The sequence below is a fragment of the Mercurialis annua genome, linkage group LG7 (genome assembly GCF_937616625.2).
Source record: "Mercurialis annua linkage group LG7, ddMerAnnu1.2, whole genome shotgun sequence".
NCBI lineage: Eukaryota > Viridiplantae > Streptophyta > Magnoliopsida > Malpighiales > Euphorbiaceae > Mercurialis > Mercurialis annua.
The window spans coordinates 11,393,722-11,416,892 of NC_065576.1; the positions used below are offsets into that span (position 1 = coordinate 11,393,722).

The 23,171-nt window shown below is 35.9% G+C and overlaps 2 protein-coding genes across 2 annotated transcripts; both read left to right on the forward strand.

Moving 5' to 3' along the window:
- The first annotated feature begins 12,047 nt into the window (after window positions 1–12,047).
- On the forward strand, window positions 12,048–13,532 carry LOC126656332 (senescence-specific cysteine protease SAG39-like). Its single transcript, XM_050350877.2, has 2 exons — window positions 12,048–12,518; window positions 12,790–13,532. Exons 1-2 carry the CDS (start codon window positions 12,098–12,100, stop codon window positions 13,380–13,382), a joined length of 1,014 nt encoding a protein of 337 aa, XP_050206834.1. The 5' UTR covers window positions 12,048–12,097; the 3' UTR covers window positions 13,383–13,532.
- A 2,935-nt stretch (window positions 13,533–16,467) lies between these two features.
- LOC126656800 (uncharacterized) lies at window positions 16,468–21,143 on the forward strand. Its single transcript, XM_050351419.1, has 2 exons — window positions 16,468–16,559; window positions 19,730–21,143. Exons 1-2 carry the CDS (start codon window positions 16,468–16,470, stop codon window positions 21,141–21,143), a joined length of 1,506 nt encoding a protein of 501 aa, XP_050207376.1.
- Window positions 21,144–23,171: the final 2,028 nt, after the last annotated feature.

Below are 23,171 nucleotides of genomic sequence, written 5' to 3' on the forward strand. Positions count from 1 at the left end.
CAGGAGTTAACGTGAATGATATTGATTTGTCATTGGCAGCTCACACGGTTGGCTGTAAGGTTGGTTCTTTCCCTTTAAAGTACCTTGGTCTTCCTCTTACAAATAGAAAGCTTTCTATCAATTCTTGGGACAGTGTGGTTGAGCGATTTAAGTCAAGATTGGCTTTCTGGAAGGGTTCTCTGCTTTCTCCTGCAGGAAGGTTAGTACTTATTAAGTCAGTATTATTCAGCGTTCCAGTCTATTACATGTCCGTTTTTAGTATGCCCATTCATATTCAGAAGCAGTTAGAGTCTTATATGATGCGTTTTCTCTGGAAGGGAGATGGGTTTGCTAGATCTCTTTGTAAGGTTGCTTGGAAGGTTATTTGTCAGGACTTTGCTAATGGGGGGTTGGGTATTTCTAATCTTCACCTTAGAAATCAAAGCCTTCTTTTAAAATGGATTTGGAATTTGAGAATTAATAATGGTACCTCTTTATGGTTTAAGGTGGTGTCTAATTGTTCGTCGGTTGTTGATTGGAATTTTTTAGTTCATGGGGATGTGAAAAAATTGTCATTTATTTGGAAGGGCATAAAGAAGATTTGCTGCAATGATACCAAGGTTTGGGGTATTTTCATCAATAATTTAAAATATTCCATTGGTGATGGAGCCAGTGTTTCATTGTGGAATGACAATTGGCTCGGGTATGGTTCGTCGTTACAGTTGTTTCCGCGGCTTTATAAGCTCTCAAACCAAAAAAATGCTACTATCCGTGATGTTTGGGATACGGGTTGGCGTTGGAGACGTCGTTTAAGAGGAGCTGAAAACCTTATTTTGGTTGAGCTTCAATCTCGTTTTAATGCTGTCAATGCCACCTTGGGAATGAAAGATAGGGTTTATTGGAACTCTAATTCCAAATTATATAGCTCAGCTTCTTTTATTCAGCTATTTCATCAATCTTATGGGCCTGGTTCAGTTGTTGTGTCTTCTACTGCTAGGAGACCTGCTGCTTCTTTTGTAAATCATCAACCTGTGGGTAATGCTTCTCATCGTCATTCTTCGGCTGCAATTGATGAACAACGTCGGGGTTCAGACCTGCAAAACCTCCAACCTGCTGCTGCTTCCTCTGAGCGTCATCCTTCCACTTCTAGACCTGCTGCTGTTCCATTAGCTCATCCCCATTCTGATATTCAGCTTCACCAACCTGCTACTGCTTCCTGCATTTTTTCTGGTCCTTATGCTGCGTCCACTGCTGATTATGGAGTCCGCCAACCTGCTGCTTTTGATAATGGTGAACGACGTCATGCTTTATTAAATCATCCCTCAGCTGGTAATTTCCCTCCTAATTCATTTCATGATACACGACATGGCTCAGTAGATACTCTTAATGGTAGGGATATGAATGGGACTTATACTTTGTTTGATTCAGCGTGGAAATCTTGTGCTCCTCCTAAAGTCAAATTCTTTATTTGGCTTGCGTTGCATGGTAGGATTCCTTCCCTAGATTTTTTAGCATTACGTTCTATAGTCTCGGTTGATAATTCCTTATGTTCGCTTTGTGGTGTGGTTGAGACTCAAGATCATATTCTCATTCATTGTCTTTTTGCTCGGAATATTTGGTGCGGCATACTCCAAAAACTCGATGTTCTTTGGTCTTTCCCAAACTCTTTTGGTGATTTTGTGATACAATGGTTGAATATTATTCCAAAAGGGCCGTATTGGAAGCTTTGGCAAGTTTTTTCGTTCTTGGTTTTATGGGAGATATGGAAATGCAGGAACATCAGAGTCTTTCAGCATAAAGACTCAAGCAAAGAGACGTTGTTTTTTAACTGTTTTGCAAAGGCAGCATTCTTTTTTAAATGTTGTAATAGGGATTTTAGTTACTCGGGATTGGATTTTTTTAGAAATCCTTTTTGTATCCTGTTTTCGGACAGATGACTTTGTTCTCCTTGTCCTTTCTCTGAGTTGTAGCCTCTAGTGTGCCACCTTGAGTGTGCCACTTCTTGTGCGAAAGCTTATGAGTTAAGGTCTTTTGCCACTCCTTGTGGCTTTTAATATACATACTATTCATCAAAAAAAATTGAGGTTTAGGGTTCCATTGATTTCAGTATTGATTATATATATGTATTATTCGATTTATTTATGAACTTGATAATTAGATATAACTTATAGAACTCACTCAGTTCCGACTGACCCCGTTGATGTTTCCATTTTCTGGTTTTATCGAGTAAACTTAGTGGACTTTTATTTTCACTTCGGACGTTCGGTTTTCAAAGAAATTTGACGTTTTCATTCTAACCCACAGTAGTTAGTAGATGTCTTGTTGTATTTACTTTATTTATGTTTTCTGTAATATGATGTTGGATGGTTTAATGTGAGGCGATTGCCATGTATTTACATATATATCAATGTTATTTTTTCTCGAGCGTTTTATGTATGCTATGCAATGAGAGTTGAAGTCTCGGTTTTCTCCCGAACAAATGTATGGTTTTTTCCGCTTAACACCACTTCCGTTCCCTAGGGCCGGTTGTGATGCCGTAAAATCGGGTCGTGACAGAATAAGACTTCTCCTAAATTGAGTTTTTACTACTAGTATTAAAATTTATTGGGTTATCGACATACAACGTTTTTTTTTAAATCGAAGAAATTCCATCAGAAAACAGATATCCGTTGATGAAATTTTTACGGCTAAAATCCATCGAGAGTCTGCCGGCTGGTAAAAAATCTCCTAAAAAAGGGGCGAATAGACCTACTCTAAAAAGGGGCGAACAAGCCTTCTCCGAAATTGACTTTTTTATTACTAGTACTGACATTTATTGGATTATCGACAAACTTTAGTTTCGGAATCAAATTAGTTATGTCGGAAAACAGATATCCATCGATGAATTTTTTATGGCTAAAATCCATCGAGAATGTGCCGGTTGAGAATTTTTTTTGATGCAAAGTAGAAATTTTTCGCGAATTTACAAAGTTGTTAATGGGTTTGAATTCTTCAGAAAAGTTATAGAATTATTTTTGTTGTTGTTTAATTTACGAGGGACATGTGATAATCTGATTTATGAACACTTAGTTACCGCTACTAGAAAATATTATTTTAGCGACGAATGTTAGCGACGGACTACATTTCCATCGCAGATTCTTGTTTTAGCAACGGATTAGTCCATTGCTAAAGTCTCTACGGATTAGCGACGCGCGGGACTAAGGCGCCAACATGGCGCCATTTTTTCCAAGAGGATTTTAGCGGTGAATTAAGTAGCGACGGATTTAAGAATTAGTGACATATCCTTAAATCTGTTGCTAACTAGTGAGGGACCATATACCTTCACTCAAATAGCGACAGATCTATATATCTGTCGCTACATAGCGACCATAGAAAATGGCATGTTAATTAGTTTTTAGCGACAAGTTTCCCGTTGGCAATTCATCACTAAAAACTTAACCTAAATCTATCGATTCTCTTCTTTTTTCCCCATCTTTTTTTCTTTATCTTTTTGCCTATGTTCTCAAATGAACTTGTCCTAGTACAAAGCAGTGGATGGCAAACAGGGGCAAAACTAGTTTATGTAAAAAAAAAGTTGAAGGGTATTTTTATATATAAAAAAAATATACGGGGGCGGACGCCCTTTCAGGCTTATGTCTGGTTCTACCCCTGCCCCTGATGGCAAAAGAGTCTTAATTAAAAACAATCTAACAACTAAGAAACAATACAAAAGCAATAAAGAATTCAGGATATCTTCCTATCAAAAAAAAAAAGAATTCAAGACATTTTTTAATTTTTATTTTATATTTCAAAAATTTAAAAAGTCATAACTACTCTTATAATTCCTCTGAACAAGGAGCAAAGAAACCCTGGTTGGCAGAGTAAGCTTTCATGTGCTCTGTTTTTCATGTATAATTCCTTCTCCAGCGCTCATTTTGCTCTTGTAGTGTTTTTTTTGATGAATAATATGTATATTAAAGCCACCAAAAGAGGCAAAAAAAAACTCAACGTAAAGCTTTCGCACAAGAAGTGGCACACTCAAGGCGGCACACTAGAGGCTACGACTTCAAGAAAAGGCAAAACATCACGTACCTGAGAACAAAATACAAGTGGGATTCCTAAATAAATCTAAACCCGTATAAGCAAAATCCTTATTACAGATTTTAAAAAGAAAAACCGCATGAGAAAAACTCTTGAAAATAACTGACTCAGCATCCTTCTCCACATTCTGAAATACTTTACCATTCCTGCACTTCCATATTTCCCAAATCATGATAAACCAAAGAAGTCTCCACAATTTCGAATACGGACCAGACGGAATAATATGGAACCATTGAATCATAAAATCCCTGAAAGAAGAAGGACAACACCACGAAATCTCTAACCTTTGAATGACGACCATCCAAATTTGTCTAGCAAAGACGCAGTGAATAAAAATATGATCCTGTGTTTCCAACTCCCCACACAATGAACACAAAGAGTTATCTATAGAGATAATCGCTTGATATGCAAGAAACGACAACGAAGGTACTCTATTATGAATAAAAATCTATGTAAAAAACTTAACTCGAGGAGGAGCTAGAGAATTCCATACCTCAAGAAAAATAGAATTCCTTCTCGCAAGCACAGCAACACGGTCCTCACCAAACAAAACCGAAGACCTATGTAATGTATGTAAAACTTGCCTATGAATAATACCCTGCCCAGCTCTATCATCAACTGCTACCCAATCTCTTGCACCTTCACTTAAAATAGGGACCACATCCAACTCAGCCGGAAGAAGCCCATCCAACTCAACATTTATATTATCCACTACCGCATATAACCCAACCAAAACATTTGGTAAAGCAGAAAAATTATTCCTATGAACAGTGCCATGCACGCCATAGGACCCACCTGATAGAAATTCACCCTCATTTCTCCCCACTGTGACCGAAGCATTGACAGCCTCCTCAGTCCGCGTATTTTCTTCACCCTCATTCTCCAAATTATCTGCTGCACATTGAACCATAGACTCCGCCTGTAATAATTTACAAAAAGAAGCGGAGGAATAAACCCCGGATTTATCTTTCCAAACAACAACATCCGGTCTATTCAGATGAGGATTTATGCTTCTAAACGCTGCCTGTAAATTCGATAGCAATAACAATTCATCACCTCTCAATCTCCTACGCCATTTCCATCCTTCCGACCAAACCATATCAATTGAAACTCGTTTTTGATTGGAGAGATGAAAAAGTCTAGGAAATAAATTCATAGCCATACCCACTCCCATCCAATTATCAAACCACAGAGAGATGGAATTGCCCATGCCTATCTTAAAATTCAAATTTTCCACAAAAGTATTCCAGACCTTTTTATCATGACAGCACGATCTTTTAATACCCTTCCAAATAAACGACATCTTCCCCACCTCACCATTTAACAAAAAATCCCAATCAACCACTTTTGAACAATTAGAAACAACTTTAAACCACAAGGAATGATACGAAGTTGTTCTAAGCTTCCAAATCCACTTAAGAAGCAATCCTTGGTTTCTAACCTGCAAATTAGAAATACCCAGCCCATCATTTCTGAAATCCTGACAAATCACCCTCCAAGAAACTTAACTAAGGACACAGGAACTGACATCTCCTTTCCAAAGAAAACGCTTCATGTATGACTCAAGCAGGGACTGAAATGATCTCGGCATACTGAAAATAGACATGAAATAGACCGGAACGCTAAACAGGACAGATTTAATAAGAATTAACCTTCCTGCAGGAGAAAGAAGCGATCCTTTCCATAAAGCCAATTTGGATTTGAAGCGCTCTACCACAAAATCCCAAGAACCAACTGAGAGCCTTCTATTAGACAAAGGAAGACCCAAGTATTTAATCGGAAAAGATTCAACTCGACAGCCTACAACCTCCGCTACTGACAAAATATCAATCTCACTGACATTAATTCCCATAATGGAGCTTTTATGGAAGTTAATCTTAAGCCCAGAGATGAGTTCAAAGCATCTCAGAATACGAGTCAAATTCTGGAGCTGCACTACATCATATGGAAGATATAGAATTGTGTCATCCGCAAACTGAAGCAACGAGACAGGATCATGATTCTCAGAGAATGAGAACCCACGAGTAAAACCCAACTCCATAGAACGGTCCATAAGACTCTTAAGACCTTCAACAGCAATAACAAAAAGGTAAGGAGAAATCGGATCACCTTGACGAACTCCTCTTTGAAGGTTGATAGGATCTACTGGACTACCATTAACAAGAATAGCCGTTGTAGCAGTAGAAAAACAACAAGACATCCAGTCCAGCCATTTTTTAGGAAACTTCATACATTCCATAACCGCAAACAAATAATCCCATTCGATACTGTCGAAAGCCTTTTGAAAGTCAAGTTTCAGAACAATGAGTTTCTCTTTTTTCTTTGACGCTAAGTGGACAAACTCATTAGCTATCATAGAGCATTCCTGTATACTTCTACCTTTCAAGAAAGCATGCTGATTCTCTGAGATTAAGTTGGTAAGAAGCGGTGCTACTCTTCTCGAAAGCGTTTTCGACAGTAATTTAAAGAACCCATTCACCAGACTGATCGGCCGATAATCAGTAATATGAGAAGAACCCGCAATCTTTGGTACCAAAACCATGAAAGAAGAATTAATACCCTTGGGAAGGATATTGAAATTGAAGAAATCAGCAAAAAACTTCACAAATGCGTCTTTCATAAATGGCCACGCTCTCTTATAGAAGTAGAAATTAAAGCCGTCAGGACCTGGAGCTTTCTTCTCCCCCATAGAACAAACGGCATCCCAAATTTCTTTCTCCAAGAAAGGCCGAATCAGCAACTCAGCATCCCCATCTGACAACCGGCTGAAACTCAATCCTGAAATATCAAACCGGCAACTATCTGCTCTGCTGTATAACTTTCTATAGAACTCCCTGATCTGAAATCTGATGTCTTTAGGTTCAGAGAAGGTCGAATCATCCACTTGAATCGATGAAATGTGATTATTTCTATAGTGGATGGAAGCCATACTATGGAAAAAATTTGTGTTCTTATCACCTGCAACACTCCATTTAACTCTAGATTTCTGAACCCAAAGAGACTCTAATCTCTTCTCTGCTGTCCACAGTTCTTCTCTGAGCTTAGACAATTCCTAAACCTCAGCTTCAGTTGACAATCCGGAATCTCCTGCTATCTCCTTGGATAAAATATCATCTGTAAGCAATTTGATTTTTTTGGCTTGGTCACCAAATACATCATAATTCCATCCCTTAATGCAACTCCTAAATTCCTTTAATCTCTGCACAATATTAGAAGAACGCGAACAAATCACACCCCATTTATCTTTTGCAAATTCCTCAAAATCCTCATGATTCCACCATGCATCAATGGATCTGAACGGTTTAGGACCCCAGTCTATCTTTTCTGCTGAACGGAAGCACATCGGCACATGGTCAGATTGACCTCTAGGCATTGCCAATAAAGACATACGAGGTCAAAGAGAACTAGAAGAAGCAGAGATCAAGCATCTATCTATCCGGGATCTAGAATGAGAGTTTTGCCAAGTGAAACTCCTCCTTGTAACGGAAGGTCAAGCAGCTCCGCGTTGTTGACAAAGTCACGCAAAGCAATCATTGACGGCGTAAAATCCGAACCATGCATTCTGTCATTTGGAGAAAGTGTTTCATTGAAATCCCCACTTATGAAGATGATCCCTGAAAAACACAAATACACACCAAGCTCCCTCCAAAAAACCATTCTTTCCGAGACCAAGTTACTGGCATAAATCAAAATATGCCTATAAGGGATAGATTCAAACATAAAATCCAGAACAGTACATCTATTACCTTTGGATATTAAAACATTCCGCAGCAGAATAGAATTCCAAATAAGTAAAATACCACCCGAAGCACCAACAGAAGGAATAAAATCAAACTTGTAATCTAAGTTCGGCCAAAGCTTTCTAACAAGAAAGTCATCAATAATCTCTTTTTTCGACTCCAATAACCCAATGAACGAGAGATTATTGTTAGCTACCATGTTTTTAATAAATTCTGCTTTCTACTAAAAGAAATCCCACCTCGGCAATTCCAAGAAACAAAGGATAATGGGAAAGACATAGTAACTGAAAAAAACCTTGAAATGGAAAAAAAGTTACTGTCTATCGGCTGTCAGAGCCAGATTATGTGCCAATTTAGACACCGTTGCTGATTTAGATTTCCTATCAAAAATCCCCAAATCATGTCCCATATTCCATGTCAACGTAGCTTCGTCTTCCGGAGTGGCCAAAGGATCCGGAACCATGGCCATTTTATTCAAACGACTCATGTTAGCAACGTCTGTGTCTGAGAGTTCCCTTTCTACTTCCATTTGAGATTCTGAGCCATTCACAACAGCACCCAAAATATTAATTAACTTTAAAGGTCTGCATGCCGATTTGGTTTTAGTTGCCAAAGTTGTTAAATTCCCCTCATTCTGCTCATTGTGAAGCTTACTCACACTGTTAATAAAAGACTCCTCACTACCCTCCACAATATTTTGGATTTGTTCTCCATTAACACACCTGTCTATAATATTCACGTCCCCCAAGTATGGCTGCTTCAGAGAATTAGCTGTTGTTTGCTCGTCAATTAGCTGCTCCAACTGCTCCTCTATGTTTCCTGCATTTTCACATATATTCCCTGCATTTTCACAGAAAATTTCTTCTCTTTGAATGATTTTGGTGAACTCCTCTTCATGAATTGCCATGCTGCTATCTTTAGGAACATAAGAATATGTCCTCATAGGTCCTCCCAACAATTGTTCATCATAATAACCGCTACTACCATTTTCCACAATTGTATCTGCTACAACAGTATCGAAGGATTGTAGTAAGTTAACCCCCTTTAGAGAAGATTCAGTAGAGTAGATTTCCTTTCTAGAATTTTTACCACCATCAGAGTCCCATGAGCTTGAAGAGATTTCAGATTCTTCAAAACAAACCGGTTGACACGATTCAGTTGCGTGAACTGCAAACTTCTCCTCACCAATTTTCAAAACAATTGACTGATTAATAAAACTGCATGTAGTTGAGATTAGGACCAGTCCTGAGTCTAACATTTCCCTCTTTTCTACCAGTTGATGAACTGAAATCGTCTCACCCAAGGCATCTCCTATCTGTTTGAACGTTTTCGAACACCAATGCACACAAGGAATTCCGGTCACTGAGACCCAAACCAGGCGTAAGAAACAATGCTGATAGTCTTCCGCCCAGATAAAAGATTGGAAAAAATCCATGAGTGTTTGACCAACGTTGACAATAAATTCCTCCGCATTAAAAATTGAATCAAAAGTGAGCAATATGAGATTGCCTCCCATTAGCGAAACATTCTGAACCTTAATCTGCTTCTCAAGAAGAAAATTCTTTGTGTGAAGAATTTTTTGAATGTTATTGACCCTACCAACAATTGATCTTACCATCCAACCTGCATTGCCTGTCTCCACTGTAACCTCTTGAACAGTCACCGCTGCCAATTGAACATTCCCCAAACCTGTCATCTCTCTGTGATCATCAATCTGCTGTGAACCTGCACACATGACATCTTTGTATGATCTACCATCTCTGAAAGAGGGAGAGCTGATAGTCCTAGGTTGCACTTTCTTTATCTCAGCCTTTATGCTAGGGTTCTGTTTAGCTTCCGGAAACCTGGAAACATATGCCCTAAGTTTGAATTTACCAATTGCGATCATATTCAATTGACTGAGAATCCACGACATGGGTTTCTCTGATTCAGGCCTAAGAAACCCGAAGCTACAATTTCTCTTGGAAAGTTTAGTTGCTAAGGAGACTCTACCGACGACGCCGTATCTCGCAAAAACTTTCTCTAGGTCTCTAAATCTCCATGTTTTAGGAAAGTTCTCAAAGTAAATCAACCTTCTCTTCTCCTCCTGGTGGATAATTGAGTCATGTGAAATCCCTGTGTTAACATCATTAACAACGTTGTTGGCCTGGTTTTGTAATTTTCGAGCTGGAATTGTAACCTCCAATGGAATAGGATTGCTGCGTGATGCCTGTATATCTGAGTAGTTGTTCTTGGTGATCGGTGTCTGGCGGTAGCTGATGCTGATCGGCAGTCCATGAACGCGACGTTCAGGACTAGGGTTCCATCTCTCCGAATATCTTGGAGCCATCGCAAATTCCGCTGCTCCCAAGAATAGTTGAATCCTCTTGTAGTGTTTCATTTGTCTTAATGGAGAATATGAGAATTTGCTCTGCTCATAAAAGTTGAAGTTAAGACAAATTGCTCTTGTTACACCTGATGCAGTTCTTTTTTTTTCCTTAAAATTATTACTATAAATTATGAAGTAATTATTTTTTAATAAGAAAAAAAATAATGTAGAAGTAAAACTGTGTTTTATTTTAATTATAAAAACTGGATTTTAGAGGTTTCTTCTTCTTTTACAATTGTTGCATGCTGCTGCTATTGACAAAAGTTTAGCTCAGATGTATTTTTTTATTGAGGTTGAGTACACGTACTTGGGGCGTATACTGAACCAAACAAACTGAAAAATCAAACCGAGCTTAAAATAATAAATATGGTTTTTATAATATAAATTTTTTTAAAAAATTGTTCAGTTTAATTTTATTAAAAACCCAAAAAACAAACTATAAAAATATATTATAATTATTTTTATATAAAGAATAAGAACTTTTACTGATAGGTGGATTAGCTCAGCCGCAAATAGCCATGTATTTTCTTCGAAAAAGAGGCCGACAAGGATTCAGGAGTATGAAAAGCTAGCAATATGGACCGACAGCGATTCAAATTTCAACGATAACGAGGCCGACAAGGATTCTGGAGTATGAAAAGCTAGCAATATGGACCGGCAGTGATTCAAATTTCAACGATAACGCGCCTACCAATAATTTTGTGGCGAGTGTTAATATGAAAGACGACGCTACGAGATCCTCCTCGGCTCCAGATTCTTGCGACTCCGAGTAGAAGCTTCATTCATAAATATAATGTTAAGTGTTATATGACATGAATAAATGAATAATAATTTTATACATTACAGAAAATTTATTCTATTTCAGCATCTTTTTTCTATATGGTTAGAAAGGTAAGGATACAATTTATAATTACTTGTACTAAAATTTACGATTGCCATGGACTTTTCCTTTGGAATTAGAGCAATTCTGTCAGAAAATAGATATCTGTCAATGAACTCCTTATGGCTAAAAACCATCGAGTATATGTCGGCTCAAAAACAATTTCTGATGCAAAGTAGAGTCTCTCACGAATTTATCGACAAAAAAAGTTGTCAATAAATAGAAATCCTAGAAAAGTTATATACATCAGAACTATTTATTTTTCGTGCTTAATTTACGAGGGACAAGTGACTGCCGATTCCAATACATTTAGTGACGGATTTCCGTCAGTCGAGAAATTCCATTTGCAGCCCGATGTTTTCTTTCAATGATCAAATCTTTCTACAAATACTGTCCTTTTCAAATAATAAATAAAAAAGAGTAATATTTAAGAAATTAGATTTTAAAATTTACTTTTTAATTCCCGTTGCTTTTTATGTTTAACTATGGAATTTCCAACAAGAACATCAACTTACAAAATAATTTACTTAAGATTTAATTTTTCCAAATAATTATTGCATATGTACAACAAATTAGTAAGAAGTTTAAAATTTATTATCTTTTTATAATTCTACAGTAATTCTAAAAAAAATATTTATACATTCCACACCTTATTATAAGATGACACAACAATTAATTAATTAATTTTAAAAAAAAAAATATTAAAAACACACTAGACTGTCTTTGTAAAGAGAATTTCTCCACTTTATTACAATGAGTGACCCTATATACTTGGATAAATGTCCTGAATTCTTTCTACATCCAATACTCCAAGATCTAATAAGATTTCAGTTATTCGAATACTTAAAACCTCATAATATTCATTTTTTAACACATGTCACACTTTGAAACTTTCACATCACTCCTATTATTGGAACTACCCACATAACAATGTTCTAACACTTTGAATATTTCAGTTCTACATCTCTTCTAAACCCTATTTAAGACATAGTTGCTCATCATTAACTCATCAAACACAATCACACTAAACTCAAAAACACTGCATCTAAAATGGCTTTGCTGCGATTTTTATCGATTGCTCTCTTCTTAATTTTCGCTAATGAGTGTACCTCCCGTGAGCTTCAAGAATTAACAATGGCGGAAAGATACGATCAATGGCTTGCAGAGCACGGAAAGTCTTATAAAAGTGACGAAGAGAAATTAAAAAGGTTTGCGATATTCAAGCACAATGTTGAGTTCATTGAGAAATTTAATGCTGGTGGTGAGGAATCATATAAGCTTGGAATTAACCAGTTTGCTGATTTAACTAATGAAGAATTTAGAGTTTCGTGGACTGCCTATAAAAGACCTGTTGCTAGTTCATTAATGGCGGCAACACCATTTAAATATGAAAATGTTAGTTATCCACCTTCTGTCGTGGACTGGACAGAAAAACATGTTGTTACTAATGTCAAAGATCAGGGAACTTGCGGTAAGTAAGATGCATGATGTTGAAATCCAACAATTATGTTATTTAATTTCATGTTAGTTTACTATTTCAATTTAATTTAAATAATTATAAAATTATCTGACCATATGGTAAAATAAAATATGTTCACGGTATATTTAAAAAGTACACTATACTTTGATATCTAAATTTATTTTGTTCTAAATATAAGATAAAGTTTGTGCCACTAAAATTTTAATCATACATTTATGAGTGTGTCCAAGAAATTAACCTGTTTACTAATTTGTATGAACAGGAAGTTGCTGGGCTTTCTCAGCTGTGGGAGCAACCGAAGGACTATGGAAAATAACAAAAAAAGATTTAATATCTCTATCAGTACAAGAGCTTGTAGATTGCGACACGGAAGGCGAAGACAAAGGCTGTAAAGGTGGTTCAATGGAGGACGCTTTCAAGTTCATTATAAATAATCGTGGAATCACCAGTGACCTTAAATATCCGTACAAAGGAGCCGAACAAAAATGCGACCCTAAAAAGGTGAATTCACGAATAGCAACAATCACCGGATACCAAAAAGTTCCGATGAATAGCGAAAAAGATTTGATGAAGGCGGTGGCAAATCAGCCCGTTGCGGTGGCGATTGATGCAGGTTCACCAACCTTTCAATTCTACTCCTCTGGTGTCTATAGAGGAACCTGTGGAACCAACGTAAACCACGGGGTTTTAGTCGTCGGATATGGCCGGACTAATACGGCGACAAAGTATTGGCTAGTAAAGAATTCGTGGGGAAAGAAATGGGGAGAGAAAGGGTTTGTGAGAATGGAGAAAAACGTTCAGTCTAAGGAAGGTCTTTGTGGTATAGCCACGGATTGCTCGTATCCACTAGCTTAGTTTTTTTATTTATTATCAACGTTTTAGCAATAATTTGTTTTTCTATAGAATTACGGCCAACTTTAGCATTTTGTTTTTGATCGAGTGATAATTGCAAATGTTATGAATTTAATGTCCCTTTCAATAGAAATATGCACTGTTAGCTTATAATACCATTTTAACCAATTAAATATTTCATAACATACTTAATATTTTTCCTATTTTACTTTTAAAATATTTTCAAAAATATTTAATTCCTATTTTTTAATTTTTTTAATTAAATTTCTATTTTATTTCTTAGTTTATTCTGTGAGTAGTTTATCTCAGTTTTATATTCAATATAAGATATCATTCTATCTTTTTTTATTAGGAAAACTTTCATCACTGAAATATATAAAAATATAAAGAATAATCTCTTCAATATATATAAATGAGCCACTATAAAATTAAATATTGATTATTGTAAAAACAATTATATGTAAAAAGTTCTAATGAATCATCCTGTAATTATTGTGAACATATTAAAATTAAAATTTTAACAAATAAACAAATAAGATTAAATAACTTTTAGGATTAATCTCAATAAAATACTAAAAGTTTGTGGGTTTTATCAGCTATAGCAAATCTTTAAAAATCGGCTAATTTAGCTTATGTTGAGATATTTGAGACCTTTATTAACTATTCGTGAACTAAACTTAAAATTTTGAGATGAATTTTATTCTAAAGTGGAGTAAATTTTTCGGTATGATTCACAAATGGCTAGAAAATGTTTGAGTTATCCCAAAATAGATTACTAGCACATTTTTAAAGATTTGACTGTAACTAACAAAACCCGTAAATATTTTGTATTTTATTGGGATTAACCCTAATTTTTAATACCTACTTCCTCATTTCTTTCACTCATTTAAGAATTGTCTTTGAATCTTTGGTCAATGAAGCCTAGCCCAAGTTGCCAAGTCCTCCAAGTACGATTCTAAGATTTTGGTTTCGAATTTCATTAGGGCCAAATGGTTCAAGGCTAAATTAACATTTAACGATTAACAACTAATTACTAGTTATTAACAACTGATGTAACTAAATTTATCTATATAAAAAGGTCTTTGAATTTTTCATTATATAATTGTGAGCGGTGAGTCTGATATATATGGTCGTGCATTCCTCATAATCACTTGCATAAATTTTTTGGCTTAATACATCATTTGACCCCCAAACTATACTATTTTATCTCTGCGACTTCTAAACTAATTTCGTGTTCTTTTGGACCTCTTAACTCTATTTTTTGTTCTATTTAACCCCTCATTCGGAATGTACACACCACGCGGGATGACGTGGATAAAATTGCTGACATGGCTTTGCTGACATGGGGTTAAATAGAATAAAAAAAATAGTTAAGAGGTCCAATAGAACACTAAAATAGTTTAGAGGTCATAGGGAATAAAAGGATAAGGTTTAGGGGTCAAAAAATATATTAAGCCTAAATATTTTTTTTAATTTAAAATAAAAAGTGATGTACTTTACATATTATTTGAAAAAAATCATTTAAGGCTTTAAAAATCATGAAATTTAACGTGTTTTCCAATTTTAATACAAATTTTAAAAATTCAGAATTGATTTGAAAAGTTTGAAATTGCAAAAAATTAAAAGCTGGTGTATTAAAATTTTTAAAATTGGAAATTCGTGAAACACAGTATAGTAAATTTATATATTTTATAATATCGTTAAAAATAGACAAACTTCAATTATCATTATTGAAATGTAAACAAACATTTACATGTACAAGAAGTTATATTATGTAATTATTTAACTAAAATTCAATATTTTTTTATTTTTCTAAAAGATTAAATGGATAAAAATTAAATAATTGTATTTTCGAGAAGGTTAAATGGATAAAAATTAAAAGTTTGAAGGTGGAATAGGAAAATAAAATAAGTTTAGGGGTCAAATAGAACAAAATAGTGTAGTTCGGTGGTTCAATAGAACAATTTATGTATTTTAATTATCCTTCACGCGTTTCAAAACTTTTGAAAATACGTGCTTTTGCCACGTTGGAGGAAAAGGGTCAGATCGGGAAAAAAGTTGCAGTTGACGGGTTAAATAAAACAAAAAATAAAGTTAAGAGGTCCAATAGAATATCAAATTAGTTTAAGAGTCTCAGAGAATAAAAGTGTATTGTTTAGGGGTCAAATGATGTATTAAGCCTAAAAAAAACCCCGACCTTTTAGCTCCTTTTCAATTCTACCCTGACGTTGAAAACAAATCAATTTTACCCTATTTCGTAATTTCTCGTTTCAATTATACCCTAATTTTAAATTTTTCACAATTTTTTTATTTAAATGAAGAAATCATTTAATTAACTAAGTTTAAAGATAAAATTAAATTTATTTCCATCTAAAAAAATACAAATAATTCTTTTATTTTTAAAAACTAACTAAAAAAAATTCTTAATTAATTTAACCAAATCTAAATAAATTTTCAACATATACAATTAATATATGCTAGACATGGAGAACGTTTTTTTAATATTTTCCAAAAAAAAACGTCAATTTAATATTTCAGGACACAATTGAAACACAAAAATGCAAAATAGGGTAAAATTGACCAGTTTTCAATGTCACGGTAGAATTGAAAAGGGGCTAAAAGGTCGGGATTTTTTGAGGCATTAGGCCTTTTTTTAATGATGTTTTGTTGGAAAATATTATAAAAGTGTAAAACTTGTTACTTTCGTGTTCTTTGTCGTGACTAGATAAAAAAAACAGTTTTTATTAAAAGGCGAGTGAAAAATGATGTTGAGAAGATCACTCTTTGTCGGACCAAGTCCCATTTGAACCCTAATTTTGAGTTTGACAATCAATTTAAAGAGCCTAATCATGTTTATTAGTGTGTAGGAACATATAGAAACCATCTCAGGTTGAATCAGAGCATTCTAGCGAGAAAGAAAAATCTAATTTTTTTTATAGGATACAGTAACATATCGCGCCCGACGTGTGATACATCAATCTCGGGCATGATAAAGACCATCACGGGCGCGATACTCAGGCAGAACCAAACCCCTTAGGGTTTTGACTTTCATCACAGGCGCTACACATGTATCACGGGCGCGATGAATATGACCGTTGGAGGTCTAACGACTCTTTCTGAGCACCCCTACCAAAGGTTGACACTTGGCTTGCAGCCATTGGTAGATTCCCTGAAGTTCAAGTATCACGGGCGCGACAGGGGCTTTTTCAGAACAATTTTTTCTTTCATATAGAATCTTTAAGGGAAGGTTGTTGGGGTTATAAATACCCTTTGTCTACCACATTTATTTGGCTAGACACTTTATCAACAAATAAAAGATTACAAGCATTCATTCTCTCATCTAAACATTTGTTGTGCGTCAATTTGTATTGATTGCTTTTCTTTTATTTGTTGATTATCACTTCTTGATTAATCATTTAGTGTTTGTAGGTTTGTGATTAGCCTTAAAAAATCACTTTGTGAGTTTGTGTTAGGCTCTAGAAAAACACTTATTGTAATAGTTAGGTGTTAAGCTTAAAATACCCATTAGTGGATTTATTATAAATCTCAATCTTTAATTGAGTAGTGTAGTAGAATCGGTTTGTGATTCGAACCACTCTAAATTGTTTGTATTCTTTCTTCTACCTCTCAAATTCTAAACCAAACACTAATCGCCTTTAAAATTTTAAAATACCTTAGTCACCCCCCCCCCCCCTCTAATGTAGCATTTGGGATTTCAATTGGTATCAGATCAAGGTTAGTCATCTTATTGCTTAATTACGAGTTCTTCGATCCAAAAGACTACCGAAAACTTCACTCATACTCTTCGAACTTTCTTTGATGGAACGGATCATCCTAATTGAAAATTTCATATGGAAAACTATCTTGATATGGATGGTGCAAACTTATGGCATATGGTTCTTGTTGGTTATTGTCACGACCCAAATTATTGAGCCGCAACCGGCGCTAGGGAACGGGAGTGGTAGCTCCGGAACCCGTAGCAAGCCTCAAATCACTATTAATTTTTCGCAAATAATAAACAAATAACATAACGCAACAAAAGCAAGTATACATAACATATATACACAAACATTTACACTAACTGTTCTGCTAACCTCGCGGGATCTAGTTACCGTACCCTGTACGAATTGGCCTCGCGGTACTATATACAAAAGTTAGTGTAACAAAACATATCACAGGCATCTGAGGCCGTGAACAAAACATAAAACACATAGCCTATCATAAGTATAAACAAGACAGCAAGTAATATGTACACTCAAAATGTAATGTTGTCTAGGCTATGACTCTGTTAACTCTGGACCACTACTGCAGCACTCACAGAAGTCAGAAAGCTATACATACACGGCTGACTTCTGGACTTCAAAACTGGCTTCTAACTAGGCCCATGCGCTAAATACCTGAAAGACATCAAAGGTGAGGGGTCAGTATTTGAGAAAATACTGAGTGAGTTTGCATTTACTAACGGTATTATTATTAAAAACATAACATCGCATTTCAAGGAAACAATAATATAAAAATACATATAAACATGTATTTGATCCGTACGAAACTAATATCCTAGCATGCGACATAACTTTCGAATAATCAAATCATACTAATTATATATCGTCCAAGCCAATCATTACATCCCAAGTTGTGAGTCCAACTCACTGGTGGGTCCAACCCACTAGATACGGGGACTCCAGGTTACACCGTAACCAAGTGCTCACTCGTATCAAATCATTATCCAACTTCGAAATTCTTATTCATATCATGTCATACATATCAATTTATTTCTCAAATGCAAACACACTAGACTGACTCGACACTGGTGATCACACAGCCTATTGACACCCAATAGGTAGCTAGTTTCTTCGGATCACATACTAGTTCTCGTATATATATACTTGATAGAAATACCTAACATTTAATCAGATAATATAACATGCGATGCAATAAACAGTATAAATATCTGTATAAAATAACTTTAATATATAATACACAAAAGTAAAGTGCAACTCACTGTGACCGCTATCCAAGTAATGATGTGGTCGATCTGATAGTACGCCCTCGCTAGTCCGCGTCTACTGACCCCACTACTTGCTGACACGTCTGATGCATAATAATTAACGTTTAATAGTTAGGTATCAATCTCGTGTTGTTACACGTACATTACTTTTAAGTTCTAGGGTTTTGCTTCATTCTTATACTTATTCACGTATTTGATGACTTTTAGTCGTATAAACGACTTAATGAATACCGCTTCTCATTCTCGAGAATCGTATAATATACTTAGCGTTTTCCATTATTGTTGACTATCGAAAACGTCGAGCTTAGCTCGAGATTTTTGATTCTTAAAATCCGAAATCCGTCTTTTAGAGTCAAACTACTCAAAACGTCAACTATCTAAGTTAAGGTATGCTCCGAAGGCACGTTGGAGGGAATCAGGGTGCACGGGCGTGCCCGTTGGTGGGTGCACGATCGTGCAACTCAGGTGCACATTCGTGCACCTCTAGTGCACGTTCATGCACCACGTGAACAGCCCCACGGAAGTCGATTTCCGAGGTTTCGCCACCATCCCGACGTGCTACACACACCTATACTCAAAACCCGTAACTCCGTTTTCACCAAAACGTCCTTTTAACCTCGAAAACGTCAAATTCAATTCACACACATTATTAACCCAAAACAGTCACCTATTTCATCATTTTCACACTAATAATCAACCTTTTACCTCAGTTTGATGCTCGAAGATGATAGAGCTCCCAATTCCAAAGAGATCGCCGCTTGAATCGCTTGAATCGGACGTCGAACGGAGAAACGGCGGCGAAACGATCGTGATCGAAGGTTTTAGCTTCTGGAGCTTTCTTTCTTCCTCTGATTCTTACTTCATTCAAATGGTAACCTTATATATATATGGTTAAAAGCTCACTTAGTCCTTATTCTTTTTGTTTGTTACCATTTATCTTTTAAACTTTTCTTTCATACGATTTAGTCCATAACTAAATCGATAAATTCTTTTATTATAACTTATACGTATAATTTATACCCGACAAATAATATGAAACTCGATATTAACATTTTTCCATCAAAACCTACAAATTTCCATTTTCGACACAAAATGGCTAAATTACCACTTTGGTCCCTATACTTTATTTTGGACTTTTCCTAACACTTTTCCTTTTTAATTCCAATTCTAACTTTAGAATTGAAATATAACCGTAATTTCCTCATAATAAATTTCCCGAAATCGACCTACTTGAAATTTATTTACTTTAATTTCTCTGATGTCTTTCTGATATCGCCACTCTGGCAGGTCCGAACTGGACACGTGACCCAAATAAATAATTAAATCTTTTGGGGTATTACAGTTATGTGGCTCCTACTCAAGAGTTGAATGGTGGTGTCATACCTCGGCCAAGAAAAGAGTGGACGAAGGATCATGTTCTAGCTAATGCTCTCAACCGGAAGGGTATTTGTATGATCTTTTCTTCTTTGTGTAGGGAAGAGAAAGGAAGAGTTCAACATTGCACAACGGCTCATGATATGTGGAAGATTCTTGAGAACTCCCATGAAGGAACGGTTCAAGTCAAGAACAAGAAGGTTGAACTTCTTATTGGAGAATATGAAGGGTTCAAGAACAAGCCAAACGAGACCGTCATCGAAACTACCAATAGACTCTTTGGCATTACCACTAATCTCAAAAAGCTTGGTAAGCACTATACTCTTGGTGAAATCAATGGCAAAATTCTTCGTTCATTGCCTCTCCTTGATTGGCAACCGAAGATAACCGCGATTGAGGAATCCCATGACATAAGGAATTTGAGAACCGATGAGCTTATTGGAAACTTGCTTCTTCATGAGATGACCTACATGAAAGAAATTAAAAAATTGAAGAAGTCTCAAGAAGAGAAAACTAAGGGAATTGCTTTGAAGGCTAAAGAAATTGAAAGTAAGGTTGAAGAGGAGCTTAATGCAAGTGATGAAGAAGATGATGAAGATATGGTGCTATTGTATAAGAAAGTAAGGGAATGGAGGACAAGGAAGAAGTCTCAAGCTCAAAAATATGAGCAAAAGGGTGAGTCCTCAAACTACAAGAGATCATCCAACTCCAAGAAAGAGACTCCTACTCCTAGAAGAGATGTCACTTGTTATGGTTGTGGCAAACCGGGTCATACTAGACCGGAATGTCGACAAGGGCAAAAGAAATCCTTTCAAAAGGATAAGAAGGGATTCATCACCACTTGGGATGATGAAAGTGATTATCAATCCGATGAAGAATGCCAAGAAGAGGCAAGAGAAAATCTTTACTTCATGGCTTTAGTTGATGAGTCTCCATCCGAGGTAAGTACTCCACCCTTTATCTCTTGGGATGGCATAGGTATAGAATCTTATAATAGTACTAGTGATATTGTTGTTATGAAAAATGTTGCTAGTGCTACTAATGTTGTCAATATTGAAGATGTTTTGATTGATGATTCTTTGGTTTATGAGATTGATGATGAATGCCATGACATGATAAATGAGTTAACCAACAAATGTAGTGACTATCATGCCAAAATAAAACTTTTCAAAAAGGAAGCCTTTAAGGCTAACAATGAGATGCTCAATTTGAAGAAAGAAATTCAAGACTTAAAGCCCTCTTTAGAATCTATCCTTAAGCAAGATGTCAATATCTTGCTTAAGGAAAATGAAACACTAAAGAGTGAAATTCTTTCTCTAAATAGCTCTATCTCAAGATTTCACAAAGGGAAGAAATCTTTGGACAATCTTCTTGATTCTTAAAGAAACCCAACCATAAAATTTGGGCTTGGCTATAATCACAATCCCTCTTCCTCACGTGTGACTACTTTTGTGAAAGCTTCTTCACCTTAAACTTCTTCTATAGAAGTTCCTCCTTCTTTGGTCAAACCAAAAGAGGTGAAGAAGAGGTATGCTTAAGGTCCCAAGGCTAAGGCATTTATGGCTCCTAAGCCTAAGAGCAAAGTGGGTACAAGACCCCCTAGACATACCTGTGCTTCTCAATATAGTCACAAATGGGAGAAGAGAAGTATGAAAAAGAATCATGTTCATTCATATCCTTATGCTCATTCTCAAAATAATGCTCATGCATACACTTATGATCACTCTTCTGCACATTGCTATGCTCACACATGTGAGGCTCCTAGAGCCAAGACTTTTCCATCTTATGCTCATCTATCCCTTAGACTTCAATGTGCTTATTGCATAAGATATGGTCATAAGAATGTTGATTGCTATGTTAGAAAGGTCCAATTGAGGTTAACTCCTTTGGACTATTCTAGTACTAACTTCCAAGGACCCAATGTGATTTCGGTACCTAAAGTTTGAGTTTGTTTGTTCTAGGTGCCAAAGGAAATCGTGGTGAATAAAACCGAATGGTATGTCGATAGCGGTTCTACTAGGCACATGACCAGCCACATCTCCAACTCTGGAACATAAAAAGTTGGGAAATGTCACATTCGGTGATGATGCCAAAGATCAAGTTGTGGGGATAGGCAAGATAGGTAACTCTTCTTCTCCTTCTATAGAAAATGTATGGCTTGTTAATGGTTTAAAACATAACCTTTTAAGTGTAAATCAATTTTGTGATAAGGGCTATAATGTCAACTTTGATTCCAAGGCTTGCTATGTTATCCAACCAATGGATAACACGATTATCTTCAAAGGAAATCGAAGGCAAAACACTTACATAATTGACTTGGATACGCTTGAAAACAGAGATGGCAAGTGTTTACTATCACTTAGCGATGAATCTTGGTTGTGGTACCGTAGACTTGGTAAAGCTAGCTTAGACCTCTTAAATGAGATTAGCAAGGATGAACTTGTCAAAGGTTTTACCAAGATAAATTTTTCAAAAGACAAAGTGTGTGGACCTTGTCAAATGGGAAAACAACACAAGTCTTCTTTTGAAGCTAAAAATGTTGTTTCTACCACTAGATCATTACAATTGCTTGACATGGACTTGTGTGGACCTATGAGAGTTGTTAGTTTGCGTGGCAAGCATTATGCATTTGTGATAGTTGATGACTACTCTAGATTCACTTGGGATATATTCTTGGCTCATAAGAATGAAGCTTTTAACGGTTTTAAAAGTCTTGCAAAGCGTGTTCAAAAATAAGATTTGCCTATTTCAAGTATTCAAAGTGATCATGGAACCGAATTTCAAAATGAATTTTTTAAATCTTTCTGTGAAAAAAAATGGTATTTTTCATAATTTTTCTTCTCCGAGAACGCCTCAACAAAATGGGATTATTGAAAGGAAAAACCGCACTTTGGTTGAAATAGCTCGATCTATGCTGAATGAGTATATGATTTACCCCATTACTTGTGGCCAAAGCTATTAACACCGCTTGCTATATTTCAAACCGTATTTTTAAAAGACCAATTTTAAACAAAACTTCTTATGAGCTTTGGGTAGGAAGAAAACCCAAGATATCATACTTTAGAGTATTTGGATGCAAGTGCTTCATATTAAACACCAAAGATGACCTTGGAAAATTTGACTCCAAAACGGATGAAGGTGTATTTTTGGGCTATGCCTCTAATAACAAGTCTTTTAGAGTCTTTAACAAGCGTGCCTTAATTGTTGGGGAGTTTATGCATGTGGTATTTGATGAATCCTCCAAGAATTTTCTGGAAAATGACTCGTTTGTTCATGATTTTTAGGTTCTTTTGAGGATCTCTCTTTGGTTGAAAATCAAGAAGCTCCTACAAGTCTAGTGGAGATACCTCAAACACCTCAAGAGGAGACCAAAGTGGAATCTGAATCCCGTCCTCCGGCTCAACCCATCC